Consider the following 18871-nt stretch of genomic DNA (forward strand, 5'->3'; position numbering starts at 1 on the left):
CCAGTTATGGCAACCATGGTGGCCAGCCTTCAACAGGCGACCCTGGCTTCATATACTCAGTCCCCTGTTCTCTGAAATGTGGGGAAGTACTGAGTTACTATCGCTCAGTTCCTTAGAATAGTGCCGGCACCCACTATCAATGTAGATGGTGTTATTGTTCTCAACTTTTTGATAATTTGCCTGTGTGTCCAAGTCCATGTAAGATGTCACTGCACCCATAACAGCTTTCTAGAATGTCCTTTTCCAGCCCAGTGCTTGCCCTAGCAGGATTTTCTGCTCTGTATTCTCAGACTGTCTGGTTTGTGCTATTCCTTGAGAGTCCCTCATTGACTTCCTTGTCCTGTGGCCACATGAGTGGGGTTTTTTTCCCTCTGTTTGTTCTTTGAGGACAGATTCTTTTGACTGCCATGTCAAAGTGTGCTGGAATGAACTTGAATGAGCATTAATTATAATACTTACTGTCCCTCAGATTGCATATGGTATTCCTGTTAGATCGCAGTGTTGAAATCTGTATTTTAGGAGGAAAATGGCCTCGAGGTGTCCCTCTTCAAAGCAATAGAGGTAGTTTCACATCGAAGATGTTGACCCAATTGGATAGATAGAGGAAAGCGATTCCTAGAAACTGAAAAATCAGTGGAGTGAGTGGTATTTGATACTCTAATTCTAGCTTGACTTGAGCTTATTTCTGACCTCTCTTTAATGCCCAAGTCAAAACTTCAGTCAGGGAGGTACCGCTCATCAGCTTGTACATATCTGAAGGCTGTAACTCACAGTAGCTTCTGTCTCTGGTGATCTTGTCCATTTCACGACCACATGTACCATCAGAGCCATAACAGTGCCTGTTGAGGATATATAGACCAAGTTACTCTTTCAGGTATATTTTATATTAACCAATTGTGATGTACATATTCCTCTTTTTAACATTATTTCTAGGTCAAATCAGAAGATATCACATAGAGGAACATTTAAAGAAATGGAATCCATTAATCCAACGTGACCCCTTATTATTAGACTTTTCTATTTGCTCTTATCAAGCAAAACATGTTCTGCTGTTCTTCCCTTCCAGCATATACATTCTGTAAAGAAGCATATAAAATATATTTATATACTTAGAAGTCGACATGTATTCATTTCTTTTCAGAGCTCCTTGAGTGATGTGCTGAAAAATATAATGCCTCTGCATATTAAAGCCTTTCAAACTACTGCAAGGGAAAGCTTCCTGTTTCTGCCATTCCAGAACTCTCTGAATCCTATAGCCAGCCTAAAATTAGTCACTTGCCCTGATTTCTGCAGTGAGGGCCTTTTTTGATCTGGGCCCAGACTTCCTTTCACTCCAGCAAAGCTTCGCTGTAATCCCTTTGCCAGGTGGAGCAGAAAACCCTCTCCATACTGACCCTCATCACTGAAATGGACAAAGGACCCAAAGGATACAGTGTAATACGTGACTTTATCACACGCTGCGTGCCACTCACCCCTAATACCCTCCAAACTCCTCTCCCTCTCTAATAAATGGTTCTGTAGCACTGCTTACTTTGCTTTAATAAAAGAAAGGTTGCACCGAATCACGGCTCTGGCAGATCCACTTTTCAGAGCAAACTCATAAAGGACATTGTTTTCAATATTTCCTTCCAAAAAATTATATACCTTTGAATACAACTAATAAAAAAAAATATCAGTAAAGGCCTGGAATGGGAAGGCCACAAAGAAACTGGGTTCATTATTATGCATCATTGTAAATTGTATGATCACTTGATTTTATAAGAATTTTCAGCCCTGGCTGGTGTGGCTCGGTGGACTGAGCTCAGGACTGCGAACCAAAGGGTTGCCGGTTCAGTTCCCAGTCAGGGCATGTGCCTGGGTTGCAAGCTAGGTCCCCAGTAGGGGGCGTGTGAGAGGCAACCCACACATCGATATTTCTCTCCCTCTCTTTCTCCCTCCCCTCCCCTCTCTCTAAAAAAAATTAAACAAAATCTTTAAAGAAATAAGAAAAGTATTTTCAGATTATGAAACATCAGAGTAAATATTTGGTGTCACATTCCACGCAGGTTCTGGCTGGCTGTGGAAGATCTGAAGAAAAGGCCTATTCGAGAAGTCCCCTCCCGAGTTCAGGAAATATGGCAAGAGTTTCTGGCTCCAGGAGCCCCCAGCGCCATTAACTTGGATTCTAAGAGCTATGACAAAACCACACAGAACGTGAAGGAGCCCGGACGGTACACATTCGAAGACGCTCAGGTTGGTGCAGGGGAGGGCGGGCCTCGATGTGAGTCACAGATGTGCTCCCGAGAAGTGGACAGTTGAGATACTTTCATTCCATTTAATTATAATTGGCAGTGAAGCCTCACATTCCAGATTAGGTAATTGGATGTAAAATAACTCTTCGTTGATCTAGAAGAGACCAGAGATGCTTTCGAGTGACCCATTTTTCAAAGCCTGGTCGTGTTTTTGAAATTTGTATAGTTTTACATGCAAATTTGTTGAAAGGAAATAGTTGGAAATATTTGAAAACTTTTACTTCATCTTCTGTTTTGTTTGTCACCCAATATGTGAGCAAGCATTTGTCCCAAGTGGCCCAACATCAGGAACACATATTTGAAATCTCTTAAGATGTCATCCAATGCAAAGATTTGAAGATTCTGACATTCCTAAATTATTCATTAGTACGTCCAGAGCTAAACTAAGTTAGCTTAAAGTTACGTCAAATGCAAGCCAGTTTTGCCACTGGTGATAAAATAAAATACTAGAGTCAGGCACTTATTAATTTTTCAAGTTAATTTTTTAGTCTTCAAAAAGAAATAAAAGGAAATTGATGTTAAGATATTAACTTCTGAAGACAATTTTTTGTAGTGTTTTTTCAATCAAATTGGACATCAATGTCTCCTTAAGAACAAGTTGAATTTCTACTTTCTCTAAAGAATATTATGCTCAAGAAGAAAAACAAACTCGTAATGAGAAGATATCGTTTCCTAATAACGTGTTGAAATTGGCTTTTAATCAGAACATGCATACTTTATAATTTCTTAAACCATTTTTGGAAAAGAATATTAACTCTAGAAAGTACATTGTATTTTAAATAACAGTGTTACTACAATAAAATGCAGACGATGAAGAATGAGATACATAAATTTCCTTCCTTGGTTTTACTCTCAGCAGAAAATACATTTCTTCTTGGTGTTGCTTTAAGGAAATGAGCTACTCAACATAAAACGAACCCAGGTTGGAACAGCTAATCAAACACCGATTCTCCTTCTCTGTGCTATGGTCTTCTAGGTGGAAACAATTACATTCTACAGAGACACGTGACTGAGAGCAGGATGAAAATTCTGGCCTTGCTTCCTTCTCTGCTCGTTTATTTTTTATTTCAGGTCAAGATAAAATTTCAGACATTTTTCAAGAACCAACAATGTGTCCCATGTTTGAGATGACCTTCCTGAAGTCTTAAAAAGAACATTTATTTATCTGTGTCCTTTAAAGATATTTTGCTTAATGGATCTTCAGTAACGTGAAAAAGCATAGTTTTCTACAGAAAGCATTACCAGCAGACGCTAGGCTTCTCCTTGAATTAAGCTCAGATGTGTAACTCCAGTTTTGTTTTGTTTTGTTTTGTTTTTTGTGGGGTTTTCAACCCTATCTTCGAGAATATAATAGGAATTCCTTGTCCTTGTTTGAGAAGAGACACGACGTAATAGTTAGGAAAGCACAGTCCAGAACCAAATTGCCTGGGTTCTAGTCAGAGTCCAGCGTGTGACCTCAGTATGTGACTTCCCTGTCCCTTCGTTTCTTCATATTTAAAATGGATCTGATAGTGGTTACCAGCCTCACTGAGGTTGTGTGAGGATTGAGTTAATTAGCATAGGCAAGCATTCCGGAGTGTGTATTCAAGCATCTACTATGCACAGCCCCACCGTCTGCTAAACATTTATCATTTCTTTCATTCTCACGACCTTTGTATTATACCTTAGAAAATGAAGGCTGAGAGAGATGAATCATCTGGTCTACATTTACATTTTGTAACTGATAGAGCTTGAGCAAGATAGTATCTGAATCCCAAAATGCTTGACTCCAAAACAAGACATTATTTCACTCTTACAACACATTGATAGTTTTAAACGTACCTTACCTACTCTTGGAGAAGAACCTCCTGCTAAATAGTTGAGGCTTAATCCTGAGTGCTTTGAAATGGACTCAGAGTAGCTGCAAATTATTGCTGGTGTGTTGGAGACTAGGAAAACCGAGTCACTTCTAAAAAAATGTATTCTCTCCAAATAAGAGTGGGACATCCAGATACTCTCTCAAAGGTTTCAAAACTCTACCTCTAACTGCCATGTCACTAGACGAGAAAGACCCGGGAGCATCTACGCTCCCTTGAGCTGCACTAGGCCACAGCTCAGTCTCCTGAAGTTGGGCCAGTAACGCTGAATTGAGTCAATGCATCTTTTTTTTTCCCTCTGTTCTTGGTCTACCAATATTCATCATTAAAACAGAACATTACGAACTGACCAGAATTAAATTATTAAATATTTATCTAATTTGTCACTGAATGAGCAAAAAGAACATATAAATGGGGAGATATGGCCATCAAATATTATACTATTTATTTTTTTACATGTGCTCTGGCCCAAAGTGGGTGTGGGTGACAATTTTCCATATTATTTGCGTCAGGGCAGTCTCGGCCTCCAAATACATGTCATGCCACAGGTGTCTAGGGTGACTCCACATTGTTCACTCTGGGCCTGGAGTAGTTTGAAGAGAGAAATTGACTTACTGGTGTATTCTGAAATAATCTATATAGATGAACAACTTGATTTGGAATCACTTTATGACATTCCATGAACTAAATTCCATTTTTTTTTTCAAGAACTGGATGTGATTTACTTTTTCTGTAACTCCTCCACCAGGTCTAAAATTGTTTCATGAATAAAAGAGTGAATTTGGGAATCCGCATGTTTTCTAAACATAAGGTATTCTCGTCAGCACCGTTATTATTATTATTACTTCTAGCTGCTTCCAGATTTGCTTTTGAACTATACGTTGTGTTCTTATCTCCGTATTTGATTTTTCCTGAGAAATAATAAAAGAAGCACCTTAACCATTATTTCTTTTTAGGAGCACATTTACAAATTGATGAAAAGTGATTCATACCCACGTTTTATAAGATCCAGTGCCTATCAGGAGCTTCTACAGGCAAAGAAAAAGGTATTGGTTCTTTGTGACCTTTTCAACTCTGGTACTCGGTTATAGTTACTTGGAGTAGTTACCTCCGCTGGGTTAAGGTGCTGGACAAATGGTAAGTAAACTCACTCCAAGACCCTCCCCCAAACCTTTACATTTTTAAGAGTCATTTAAGTTATTTACCTTCTCCTTGTTGATTGCTTCTTTTCTCTTTCTGTTTGTTTCCGTAGATGTTCTTGCTTTACAAAGTTTTCTAGAAGCTTTTCTTATGTTTCGTCTTAGTTTTTAGTATGCCTAGTTCAAGGAAATTTTAAAAATCACCATAAAGAAAGGAAAAGGACCATGTCATTAGGTAAAAAACTTGAAGAGGGTTTTTTTGTTGTTGTTGTTCAGTAAACTAGAGTACACGTTTTCAGCCACATACCCCATAACTAAAAATAATCATTTTTTTCTGATAGCTGTGAAAATGTTGTGACATTTGCTTCTGAATATATTTCACTTGGTATTGAGCCTGAGTGCCCTTGGTATCCCCACAAGCAATTCTTGTGGTATCCCCACAAGCAACACACCCGATACGGTAGCCAGGCACAGTGTGGAAGAGTTGCAGCGGGCCTCAGTATTCAATTACTGTTTATAACCAAAGCCTCATTGTCGATGGCATCCTATGTCATCCGTATAACGGTGTGGAAAATCTGGATGTAAACGCCAGCATCACTCATTACTTCTTAATATTAAAAGGGTTCACACCCTTTTAATATTAAGGGCGTCTTGAAATTCTGAAATTGTAACTGTGTGTCATTCTTGATCATCATTGGGGCTAACAGGATTTTTCAAAGCCCAGTGCCTTTTCAACTGGAAATAGATACTCTGTAGTCAGACTGTGCAGCAGAGCAGCCACTAGCTACGTGGGGTTGTTTAAATTAAAATTTAAATTAATTGAGATTACGTAGAATCCTAGCCAGATGTTAAGTACTCAATGGTAACAGCCAAAGGCTGCTGAAATATTGAACAGTGTAGAATGGGATTTCCATTCTTTCAGAAATTTCTGCTGGAAAGCAATGCTTTATAAAATTAATTCTGTTATCAACAGCAATCTGGTCCCGATAGAAAATTACTAGGAATGCCACTAGGTTTTCTGGTATTTAGACTTTGCACATGTCAGCATTAGAACTTCATGTATCTTCTTCATTTTAGTATGGTTTAATGTTGCTTGAAATCACACCATTTCATTTGCAAAAGAAGAATTTTGGTGCTTAAAATAAAATCATCAATAAAAAGAGGCCTCCCTTAGCAGCGCTCCGACCTTCTCGGGCCTGTGACTTCGGACACGGTTTGGTGTTGCTTCATTTCACCTTCCTGTCTTCTGCTCTGTTTTCCTTGCTTTCTTTTTCTGTATGGGTGTATGGTCCCTCTTTCCCTTTGCCCCACCCCATCCCCCACATGCAAGTTGGAGTGCTCAATGGACCGCAGCACATCTTTTGAGAAATTTGCACAGAATGTGGTAAGTCTTATTTTTGGAGGAATTACAAATCATTAAGTCCAATTAAGAAATGTCCCCAACTTCTAACCCCGTCGCCCACCTTGAGTCCTTTGATGTAAGAGCCAACGTACTGCCTTTATCCAAATTCAGAACTTTCCTGCTAATCCTGCTGTCTCAACCCTTTCTAGAGGAGATAAAGATGTCATACGTGGAAAAACTACATGTATCAAGCTAAAGTTTGGAATGAAATCTATATTATATAAAGTGAAGAAGTAATTTCTTTTTATATTTTATTTTTACTCACAGTAGCCCTTTTTGTATTATTAAAGCTAGTGCATGCATTTCTTCCCTTTGGCTCTTTCTAAAGCTTAAAAGATTAAGAACAAGGAGGAGTGTGTGCTTTCTCCCTCTGCAGGGAAAAAAAAATGACACTAGTGAGCCGTTTAAAGCTAAAGATTTGCTGCCAGTGGTGGTCGGTGATGAGATAGGCCCCCTGCAGGACCCACCACCGTGAGCCTCTTGTTCTTTATTTTTCAGAAAACTGTCGAAAACTGTTGCATAAATCATTCAGGAGATTAGTGGTTTTTATGCTACTGTTTTCTGAGTATCTTGCCACGTGTTTTGGTGATATATTTGTTTGTGGGACTCTTTTTTACTTTATTTGCTTTGTATTGTACCAGTGCCTTTGGAACTTTCTGACATTGTGGAAGCTCAAACTAAAGCCTTCAACACATTTATTTTTATAGGGCAGAAACATCCCTATTTTCCCATGCCATAAAAACTGTACACCAACAATGAGGGCCAGCACTAACCTGTTATGAAAAGAGGTAGAACACTCTTGGTTTATACTCAAGTTTGTCTGCATCGTCTGTTGAGTTGTGTGATTAGCTCCATGCCGCTGCGTATGTGTATGTGTGTGTGTTGTGGCTTTTGCTGTGATGGCTAGTTAAGTGGAGTTGTGTGTATTGACATGTAAGCAAATTGGACTTGACAAAGGTATGGTTTTTGTTTTTAGTTTCCTTCAAGAATTTTTGTGGTGGGGAATGTTAATCAGTTCTAGTCATGATTTGCCCGTCGCGGCCGTGCCGAGAGGATCTGAGGGACAGTAAAGCAGTATATACTTTGAACGTTCACTGTGATTGCACAAACTAAAGGGCTAGAAAATGAAGGGCTCCAGCTCCAGGAATTAATTGCGCAATAAACTTTACAAAATTTTGGCTGGCTCTATTGGGGTCTCTGACCATTACTGTAAAATTTTCCTAAAGATAACCTCGTAAGTCACCATGGGAAGATAATGTAAAAGAAATGCCTCAAGCTTTTGGTGGAGAAAGTTACACAGTGCTCAGTGTACTGCTTAAAAATTGTTTCAAATTCAAATTCATCTTTTTCTAATGTAATGCTGACAGAATATTTTCCTTAAGACTACAAGGGAAGTTTCTGTGATGTAATTAAAAATAATAATACAACTTTAGGCAGATGGAAAGGGGAAGCAAAATGGTTGCCTTTCCTCCAGCACCATCCCTCATTCTCACCAACTTCCCCAGCTCTTAAAGTAGCACTGCATTTGCTTGTTTTGATTTTTTTAGATTCCACATCTAAGTAAAATCATATGGTATTTGTGTATCTCTAACTTTACTTAGCATAATACATTCTAGATTCAACCATGTTATCCTAATGACAAGATTTCATTATTTTTATTGCTGACTATTTTATTCTATATTACATAAATATGATATGTCTATCTTCCACGTCTTCTTTATCCATTCATCAATCAATGGGCATCTACGTTGCTCCCATGTGGTGCACATATCTTTTCAAAGTAGCGTTTTCATTTTTGGTGAGCAGGGGACGGGGGATGAGTGGAAAAGAAGAAGGGGAATAAGAGGTACAAACTTATAAAAGAAATAAGTTGCTGGTACGTAATGCACAGCACAGGGAATATAGCCAATAATATCATAATAACTTCGTATGGTGACAGATGGTTACTCAATTATTGTGGTATTTGTATTGTAAGGTATATCAATGCAGAATGACTATGTTGTACACCTGAAACAATATACTATTTCATGGGAACTCCACTTTTTAAAGAATAGCTCCCCATTGTCACACACAGCAAAGTTTAAGAAAAGATCAATAAGAAACAAAAGGAAGAGGGGATTAATCATCTACATCATCAATCAAAATTTATACATGAAGTGCCAACTATATTCCCAACATGTGCTTTTTCTTGGGAACATGGAGAAGGTATAGACCTTAATTGCTAGAGTGCCTAATAATATAAACAAAATGTTCTGAAGTACAAGAGAATGACAAACTATTTCTACTTGGTCCATTTTTAATGAGTGTCTGTTTGTAGAAGTTTGTTTACATGTCCCAGCAAAAAAGTGGCACCACAAGAGCATCACACACCAGTCAAAATGTTTTGCTGGACAGATCTTCCCCTTACCATTGGAGCTTCTGTTGGTTGCTGAGACGGATAAACTCTTCATCACTTTAGGAAGTAATTATAATAAACAGCTAACTGTTGCATAGCATTTTTTAAATGTTCCAAAGATACTCATTCCTTTTTGTTTGTTTTGGGTTTTTGTTGTTATTTATATGCACAACAATCCTGGGAGAGCAAATTGAGGAATAATGAGATAAGGTTGCTTTACCGATATCACAATTTTTGAATGTTAGAACCAGGACTGGAAGCAAATTTTTCTAATTTTAAATCTATTGCTCTATAGATTCCTCATTTTCTTTTCATTATGCCCAACACTGGAGGGGTAAGAATAACTCACATTTTTGTTATACCTTCACTTTGGCTCATTATCTCAAGAAATCTCTTTTCCTGTGATTTACTCTTTTTAAAATTTTCCTTGTCATCAGAGAAATCTGTTTAGGTCTTTCAAGAGTTGCTATGTCCTCTCATGCCTTTAAATGCTATTCCTGTTTGGTTGACTTCATTCTCTCTTGACAAAGTTCGTACGCTTTACTGATTATAACAATTGTTTCCTTCCTCCACCACCATCTTCAAATCTGACATCAATTTTCCAACCATTAAATTATAATAGCATCCGTCTGCCCACATACACCTTAAGGGAGAACAGATAGGAAATAAGCATAAAAACAGGCTGGGAGGGGTGACCAATGATGCCTTCAGTCAAGATCCATAAATCAAGTACCAACTGCTTACCTCCTCTTCTTAGTTGGTGCAAAGTAGTAATTAAATCAGCCTGGCTCTGGGCTAGGACAGTAGAAATGAGAATTAGAGAATGTTCGTGTTGAACTCTCAGGAAGTCACCTAATTGAACCTCTTTTAGGGGGAAAAAAATGTGCCCTATCTCAATAAAGACAGTTCTCTACAGAGCCTTTAAAAGGATCAGCAGGCCCCCTCTGCTCCGGGTCTGTTTGCTGGTGCACTGGGCCCGTGAGGTAGGTAAGCTCGAGCCAGCAGCCAGTTGCCAGGAAAAGTTATGGAGCCTCTGTGACCGAATTTTAACAAAAGGACTGAGCTGGGTCTGAAATCAGTTGATTTTTTGGGAAGAAATCTGTGCTTAACGCTGTAACTCATCAGTATGCATATGGTTTAGAACACATGTAAATATAAATCCTGTAACGTGTTTGGAGTTTTAAAAGTGAGAAAGAGGCATACTTAGTTCTTTTAGAATTTTCTTTCTGGGTTAAGGCTTACTAAATTCTTCAAGCTCCTTATGGAGTTGCTGACTAACACAGTTAATGCACATTTCACAGAAGCAGCAAAATGCAGTGAAGAGAACCCAGGCCTGTAAGCTTGAAGGGTTAACATTTAGGGTTGCAACCTAGTGCCCTGCTTTCTCCCCATATGAATTTTTTAAAAATCAGCTAGTCTGCTGAGCCTCAGCGTCTTCATCTGCAATCTCTCTACCCAGAAATAGCTCCAATTAGCACTTTGCACAAATGTACATAAATATTAAAGGAATGTGGTTATACTCTCATTATGCTTTTGAAATCGGCTCTATTTACTGAAATTACACTATAACCGTCTTCCATGTCATGTTCTTCTGCATCCCTCTAGTCACTGACTACATAAAATTCCTCTGAATGGATATAGCCATAATATATTTTTTCAATCCTCTGTTGGTGGATATTTATTTATTTATTGCCATTATGGGTCAAAGGGTGGTGGACATCCTTAACATTAAATGCTGACTTTTTTCTTTATATTTACAACCCTTGAATTGCTTGGTTACATGGAATGCAAAAGTATAGAAGATGCCTATCTATTATTCTCTCTCTCATCTTTACTTTTTCTCTAACCCAACAGAGGGAAAAATAACTCCTTATAGATCAGACTTTGTGTTTCTGCGTCCCAAAATCACTTTATGGATGTTACACATTCATAACAGGCTTCCCCTACCAGCGGGTCTTCACTCTGTGGGGGAACGGTAGTCACTTCCACGATACCCTTCCACAGTCTTACCCAGCCTGTCTTTGCTTTCATATCCCTTGATATTGCTTCTCCCACAATGAAATAGAGACAAACCTTAGAGTCTTCCAAAAGGTCATTTTCTAGGTTGTATTTCTCCTAGCGAAGCCGCAGCACAGTGAACCCTCCGTGGAGCTGGTGAGATCCTTAATTCGCGTAAACGTCACTCATAATGAAGCGAATCATTGGCTTTGCATAAGCACCTGTCGTGAGGTACAAGCAGATCAGCAGCGGTGAAAAGGACGGTTTTGATTCTGTGTCTGTGCAACCTGAGGACTTTGTGCATATTCTTTCCTGGTTGAGTGCTGTAGATTTTATGACTTCAGATAACAGGTATAGTCATATAGATAAACCATATAATTTATAAACTTGTCATTGGGTTTCCCTGCCATAGATATTACCAGTAAGCACATAAAGTGAGGCTGGACAAGGATGACTGTTTTCTTCTCTTTCTTCTCTTACGGACCTGAAGCATCTCATTTATCATTGTGTTGTTGACATATATGGTTACCCATCTAGTTTCATTGAAACCGAAGCTGCTTGTGGTGATAACTTGCCTGAGAAAGCAATCTGAGGGCCCCGCAACATGCTGTAAATCGATTGTTCTGAAGTGTATCAGGCTATGTGGCCCATGTAGATTGGGCAATACATCTTCATTCTCCCCTAGCACCATCATTAGTTTTTAAATTGCCATTCAAGTTCTCTAAACTGTGAATTGCATAGTGGTTTTCAGTCAGAGAGTATCCAGCACGACCCAGGGATTCCTGAGGAATGTGTGGAGGTTGCTGAAGAGACAGCTCCCAGTGGGAAACTTCCCCTTCACTGCTACATACACCAGAGGCGGAAGTTTCCATAGCATTTCCCGAAGTACTGTTCTGACCTACCCGGGGCCTTGGGTTCATGCCAGTGGCTACGAGACCTCAGCTACCTGTGTAGCTGGAGACCATCGTGGGGGCTTTGTGTAACAAGCGTGTAACCCAACAGTTCCCCTGTATCCAAGCACTACCAGATTCTTTGGTCCAACAAAATAAAAACAGTCACTGAGCACCTACTATGGGCCAGGCACTTTGCTTTCTAACTGAGAATACATAGATCATGTGATACAGCCACTACTCTTTGGCAGCTTACAGTTTATACAAGGATAGATATGAATAGGAATAACTAATTTGGGGACACCACTAGCATGCGCACCAAAGTTGGTTCATTCGTCTCATGAAAATTAACTGTTTAGTGAACAGAACTAGCTTCCCAGTAGGTTACTCATGTAAATCATAAAGGTATGTCTTAAAGCAGCACAGAATAAGCAGGAAAGAGAGTTAAGACCTAAGCAAAAGACCTGTCTACTAAAGAGCGGGGGCATCCAGCCCTGAAGGAGAGAGAAAATAAAGGTAGACCCAGAGCCCTGGCCAATGTGGCCCAATTGGTTGGACACCGTCCCATGAACCAAAAGGTCACAGGTTCGATTCCCAGCAGGGCACATGCAGGAGACAATTGGTCAGTGTTTCTCTTTCTCTCTCCCTCTCGCTCGCTCTCTCTCCCTCCTTCCCTCCCCCCCTCTCCAAAATCAATAAGCATCTTCTGCTGTCACTGGCTGAAAGCTAGGTTCTGAATTTTTTTCCCCAATTAAAAGGAAACAGTGCTTGATTTTTATTCAGTACAAGCAAAAGGGCCCTTGTGAGTTTCCACACAGGGTGTAGAGAAAACTTGATCTTTAAATTATTGATCATTTCTTAAACATATTGTTCTTTTTCCCAAATGTGGCCATGTGTGATGATTTGATGATTTCCCTCCCAACACCACCTCACCCCCTCATTAAACTCGAGCCACATCAGGTAGTAAATCTGTGCTATTGCTTTGACTAACTTATTACTAAAATATTATATTTCTTTAAAAAATCTTTTAATTTTTCTCTTACTATTTTAACCTCTGATAGGTACAAATTCCATTCACTCAGTGGACCATCTATTTTATATTAGAACATACACTTAATAAGAGATGAAACAGAAATTGACAACATGTTATTCTGCTCAGAAGTTTTGTATGTCTTACCTCTCTAGAGTACTCATAATTACCAGGGACAGTTTTAGCTTTCAAGATTTCTCCTCAAAATGAATATGTATTCTAGGAATTAACACAATATGTGGAATCACAATATATGGGATATCTCTGGGGTTGGGGTTGGAGGAAATTGGGTAGGAGCACAGGGAGGTGCCTCAAGTTGGAAGTAAGGAGCAAGGAGATTTTTATCTGTAGATGTATAATTGGGACCTTTATCTCCATTACTTTATAAAATAAGGGACAGAATCAGTCTTGAGTTTCCACCAGTCACACTATCAAAAATGCACTTTATTGAACTAAATCACACCCTGTGCATATCTAAATATTTATAAAGGCATCACCAAGTCCAGTGATTGGACAAGAATGCATTCACATTACTATCCATCAGAGCAGCCTAGTGGTTTTGTTGTAACATGTTTATTACCAGTTGCTACCCCAGATGTTGTATTATTGCTAAGCCTCGATGGAACGTTTATGGACATGTTTTATGAGTTGCTGATCTGTGCTGTGAACCCATCAGTCTGTTTGCAGTGGGGACGGTGTGGGGGTGGGGGGAAGAGGGAGGATCATTTTGTTTGACATGTCGGTGGGAGGGAAGGTGGCCATGAAGTTTGAACTAAGATGTAGTTAAAGGGTTCCTTGTTCACCCTTGCACAATAATAAGCTGTAATAAATAGATGTTACTTATAATTCAGGTTTTTCAGTGATCATACTGTGTTTTACCCTGTTTATATTTTTCCTCAGGGGAAATCTGTCACGTCAAAGAGATTAACAAGTCTTGTTCAGTCTAACTAAAAGGATCATCCTGTAGCATGGAAGCAGACTGAGTCGTTGCATACCCTTTGTAGCTCTGTGTTGTTACCTGGAACAGAGGACATTAGACCAAGATGTTGCATGAGCAAAGGACCTGAATTGTTCTTCCTCTGTGTGCAGTAAGGCATCGCCATCTGCAAGGGACGCTGCCATCTCAATGCCTCCATTTCAAAATGTTGTCTGCTCACTTCCTCCTTGTACTAAGCTGGATCTGTGTCTTTTCCTTTTTATCAAGTTCAAGTGAAGTAAACCTTTTACTTTCCCCACCTCCCCCTTCCTCTCTCTTTCTCTTAAAGCTTCTGCTAGACACACAGCTCACTGAAAATTCAGTCAGTCACAAACTGGAAGAATTGTGAAAGAAAAAAAACATATATCAATAAGTATACATATGGCTTCACATTTGTCAATCAATCAATTAGCACAGGAAGTTCCACTTCACCAATGTATTCAGTCGTAAACAAGCTCACAGCTTTGTCCGTTGTCTGTACATTCTCAGTTAATGTTTCTTGCATTTATTTTTATACCGTATTTAAATAAGAAACACCTTTTACTCCAAATGGATTAAAGTTGATTCCTTCTCTGTAAATTTGTGTATGTTTATATCGTTGTTTTATCTTTCATTAAAAGATGCCGAATCTCGTTGCTTTTGTAACCTTTGACTTTTGTGGTAACTGAAAAAGAAAATGCTCAGAGAGCATCAACAAATGTAGAGCTGCAATTTAAACTCTCACCCTGGAGGTTTAGTTCGGGGTTTCAAGACAAGCTCGGGTGGTACAAAACCAGGAACGATGGAAAGTGTTCAGACTGGAGGCTCACCCAGGGCCTGGTGCATCATTTTTCTTTTATGAAAAAAACACCACCACAAATTGGGCTTGTGTATTTCACAGCTACCTACAGGTCTTTCCGTCTCACTATGAATATGCATCTCTATGCTTTGCTAATGAATATTCTATTAGAATTAGGTTTTAGTGTGACTTCCCAACTCAAGAGCTGATTTTTTTCTTAAGTATAATTCTAAAAATGCTAAGGCATTTTAGGTCAGTGGCTCTTAACTCTTTGATGGTAACAAATCCCTTTGAGATCTTGATAATTACTAACACTCAGTGAGTGCCTCCCATGTGTCTGCTACTGTGTTACGGTCTTCAAGTGCCTGTCAAATCCTCACAGCCACCCCTGTAAGATCACGTCTGTAATTTTGAGAATATTGAGGCAGAGAGAAGGTAAGGGACTTGTTCAAAGTCACGCAGCCAAGGGGTGCGTGGGGGTAAAAAATCCAAGCACTGTGATCCCAGAGCCTAGCATGCCACGCTGATCCACTTACACCGCACCACTTCCTTTGGTAAGTTAGGTGGAAATCCATATACACTGTTACACAGGAAACATCTGCCCTGAATTTAAGGACATTTCACAGAATACCCTCTGAGAGTCATCCATGGGCCCCAGATAAGAAACCTGACTCCCTTTTAGGTTCTATTAGTGACGCACAAGGTTTTCCAGCCAGGGTATGGATACCTGTTTGCTTTTGCACCCACCAAGCCATTGCAGACTCTGGTTTTGCTTTTTTTTTTTTTTAAAGAGGTCTGTTATTAATGTCTATTAATGACCAGGTAAATTTAAGTTCCTAAAAAGTTTGCCAACATCGATGGGAAATCAACAGTGGAGTCTGTTAGCTAGTTTATAAAAACTGCCACAAAAATGGAAAACACTTGTAAGGAGAAGTTCGTACACAGGCTATGATTTGAACACTGAATAGTTTCCGAAATATTTAATTATATGTCCATAGGTCTTTTAAAAAGGAATCCAAAAAGTGCAAATAAATTGAAGCTTATCGATGTCCCCCTTGAAGAGCACTTAATTCAGGGCAGCTTTGGGCTGACAGGTTAGATTGAACCCTAGCTGATAGGAACATTCATTGGGAAAAAAATAATCCTGTTCGAAGAACGTGAGGCATAAACAATGACGCGTGCACCAGGATGATTGGTTATTTTGGAGGCTTATCTTCCACAAACTGTCAGTCCTTAAAAGCCCGTCCTTACAGACAATTTCAAATTATGGATTTATACAGAAATGAAGCCAACAGATGACAAAGAAGAGAAACCCTCAGGCAAGTATCCCCAAATCAGGAGCTTCTAGTAAAAGTATGAGTCAGTTTCTGGCTTCGAAAACTCGGGCTACGAAACGGCGGCATTTGAGGAGAAGCACATAGTAAAGTTTAGGAGTTAAACTTTTTTAGCAGTTAAGCATGGCATCTATTCCCCACCCCATTTCAGGACAGTCTGATCTCTAAAGCACAGGGAAAAACTCACGTTTCTAATGAATGAACTGGTTAAGAAGACTTTTCTACCTTAAAGCAATTTAAAAAGTCATCCACCCACGTGGTGGCCCAGACTTTCTACTCTTACATTGTGAAACTATTTAATTCACCCTCTAAATGGCATCAGCCTGCTACTTTCCTTCGCGATGTCTCAGCAATGTTTCCTACAAAGGATTTTATGCTTGAATCAGAGCGCTAGAAACAGTCAGCAGCATCGCCCCAGCTGTCTCCTGTCGTATGCCAGGAAAACAAATGGCAGAACCCCTCCCTCTTTATGACAAGTGTGTGTGTGAGTGGATCTTGCTGCTCAGGACTAGCAGATTCATCTCCCATTCCCCTGGCTGAGTGCTCACTTCTCTTTAAAGATGGGTGGCGGTCTAGGAATAGTATTGGGATATGAAGACAGGTAAGTCTTGGCTACTCGCATAAAATTAGTCCAGCCTACATGGACTAATCATCTGTACACATACGATTTTGTGTCCTTAAATCCATACTTGAGAGAGCACATTGAAATACACACTGATTTTATTATGACTATCTCTTTGCATACTCTCAGACCCTATAAAATATTAGCAGGACATAACCAAAGGTACCATCCCATCTTCTAAGTCATATTAAGAGAGAGTGGGAAATATTTAAGATTTTGATGAGCGGAAAGGATGGAGAAAGAACTAAACTCATTTATCACACTCAGGTACCTCATATATTTTGTACAGCCATGTACTTGTGTACTTACTGAGAATTTTGTAATCCAAATTAACCTTTGAAAAGACACCGAATGATGTATCAAACAGATAACCTTATTTTTAAATAATATTAAAACAGAAACAGTTGTATATGCCTTTGAATGCCTTGAGATGTTTTCCTGGAGCTGAAACATAGTGCATTTGTGACTATTTTCTAAAAGGTTATTAGATCCAAGGTGGACATAAGAACCTCTTAATTAATAAATTGATTAATCTTGATGTTTTTATTAGATTATAGGGCCTTAATTATTTCACACTTGTTCAGAAATCAAATAAATTGGAGTATGTTTGATATCTTTTTAAAGGTTAGTAACATCTAACTCCAGTATTGGTTAAAATGATTAAGACAATGTATCTGAATCAGCAAGCATGGGATTTGGTACATGATTAGCAGTTAGGAAATTATATTTCCCTTCCCCTATTTCCTGAAAAGGTCATCTTTGTACATAGGTCAAAGACAGGCCCCAACACCCCTCCAGCTGGGGAGGAATCAGGGGTGAAGTTCAGTTGGCCAAAGCCTAGTGATCGATCAGGACCCCAAAGCCCACGAATAAGACCTGCAGAGCAGTCAGGTTTGACGGTGGATTGGGAACCAACCAGATAGTCAATGAAGAATCAGGACCAAAAGAGTGACAAGAAAGTGAAACCAGGAAGTCAGAGAGACTGTGTCCTGAACAAGCAGGTGCTGAAAACTGCAGCTCTAAGGTATATACCTGGGGCTTTTTAAAGGGCGTTCATGGCTTCCCCTGCACATAGAACAGAAATACTGGCAGGGTCCATCTAATACGAGCTACGGGTAAAGGGGAGAGTAGAGGGTTGTGAGAATACAGCTGGAGTGAAATCGCACATTTTTCCCAGTTCAGGGCAGTCAGAGGTACCTTCGGCCCCAAAGTACAAGTATAGAAACTTCTCCCGCCCCTAACACACTAATTTCCAGAGGCTCCTAGAAAGACAAGGAGAAGTGGGATGGAGAATAACAAGACTGACTGGGTTGCCTTGGCTACAACCTCCCGATTCCATGATACGGTGGCTGGAGTATTTCCAGGTGAGCCGACCTGTCCAGGCTGCAAGGCGGCCTCACTCAAGTAGTAGCTGGGCATTTGGGAGGCGGGTTTGCATCATACAAACTGAGGGAATGTCAGGTCATGAGGAAGAAAGTGTGCCCAGGATAGCTGCCTACAGACCACGAGTTTAAGTTGGTTCTGCAGGGAGACGCCGAAACGCACACAGGTGCCCACCCTCCAGCACCCAATGAGAAGAGCACAGCATCGTCTCAGTGGTTGTCCTGCACAACCTATGTGGAAACGTCAAACTCAGAGGGAAGACCACGCCATGAATTACTGACTTACAACATTTAAAGTTGTCCAAAAGGTCAAGGGAAGACCAAGGAACGGTTCCAAATTGAAGGTGACTAAAGCAACGCAGCTAAATGCAATGCGTGGTTGTGGACTCGGTCCCTCTGCTGTCTCGTACATTCGTGGGCCATTGGCAACGCCGGGACTGGCTTTGTGAAATAGATTTTCATAATGAATCAGTGAAAGTTTCCTAACGCTGAAGGCAGGGTTGTCGATATGCAGAATGTGCCTGTTACTAGGAAATGCACGCTGGAATGTTCGGGGTGACGAGGCGCCCCGTCAGCGCCGTCACCTTAAGTGACTCCCGGCGGAAATCTTTGTGGACTCATTTGCAACAGTATGAGATTGTTTCAAAAGTGAAATTTCAAAAAGATAATTGTTTCAAGTGGAGATAAATAAATGTTGGTTTTTCTTTGGTTTTTTGTTTCTTAGAAAAATAAGAGAAGGCCCTGAATGGCTTTACTCCATCACCTGTAGGAAATGCAT

General features: G+C 39.8%; 1 protein-coding gene across 4 annotated transcripts in view; it reads left to right on the top strand.

The window, feature by feature from the left end:
- Positions 1 to 14542, top strand: part of RGS7 (regulator of G protein signaling 7) — a 289476-nt gene extending 274934 nt beyond the window's left edge. For 2 of the 4 annotated variants that reach the window (XM_054576711.1, XM_054576714.1), the window contains 4 exons: positions 2046 to 2232; positions 5104 to 5193; positions 7396 to 7476; positions 13902 to 13975. In XM_054576711.1, the coding sequence (XP_054432686.1) occupies positions 2046 to 2232; positions 5104 to 5193; positions 7396 to 7470 (352 nt within the window). In that variant the 3' untranslated portion in view covers positions 7471 to 7476; positions 13902 to 13975. Of the gene's footprint in view, positions 1 to 2045; positions 2233 to 5103; positions 5194 to 6616; positions 6671 to 7395; positions 7477 to 13901 lie in introns of all 4 variants that reach the window. The other 2 variants (XM_054576712.1, XM_054576713.1) reach the window with 2 other exon arrangements.
- Positions 14543 to 18871: the final 4329 nt, after the last annotated feature.

The sequence above is a fragment of the Pteronotus mesoamericanus genome, unplaced genomic scaffold, assembly GCF_021234165.1.
Source record: "Pteronotus mesoamericanus isolate MK-2021 breed Mesoamerican mustached bat unplaced genomic scaffold, CSHL_Meso_final contig_347, whole genome shotgun sequence".
NCBI classification, from domain to species: domain Eukaryota; kingdom Metazoa; phylum Chordata; class Mammalia; order Chiroptera; family Mormoopidae; genus Pteronotus; species Pteronotus mesoamericanus.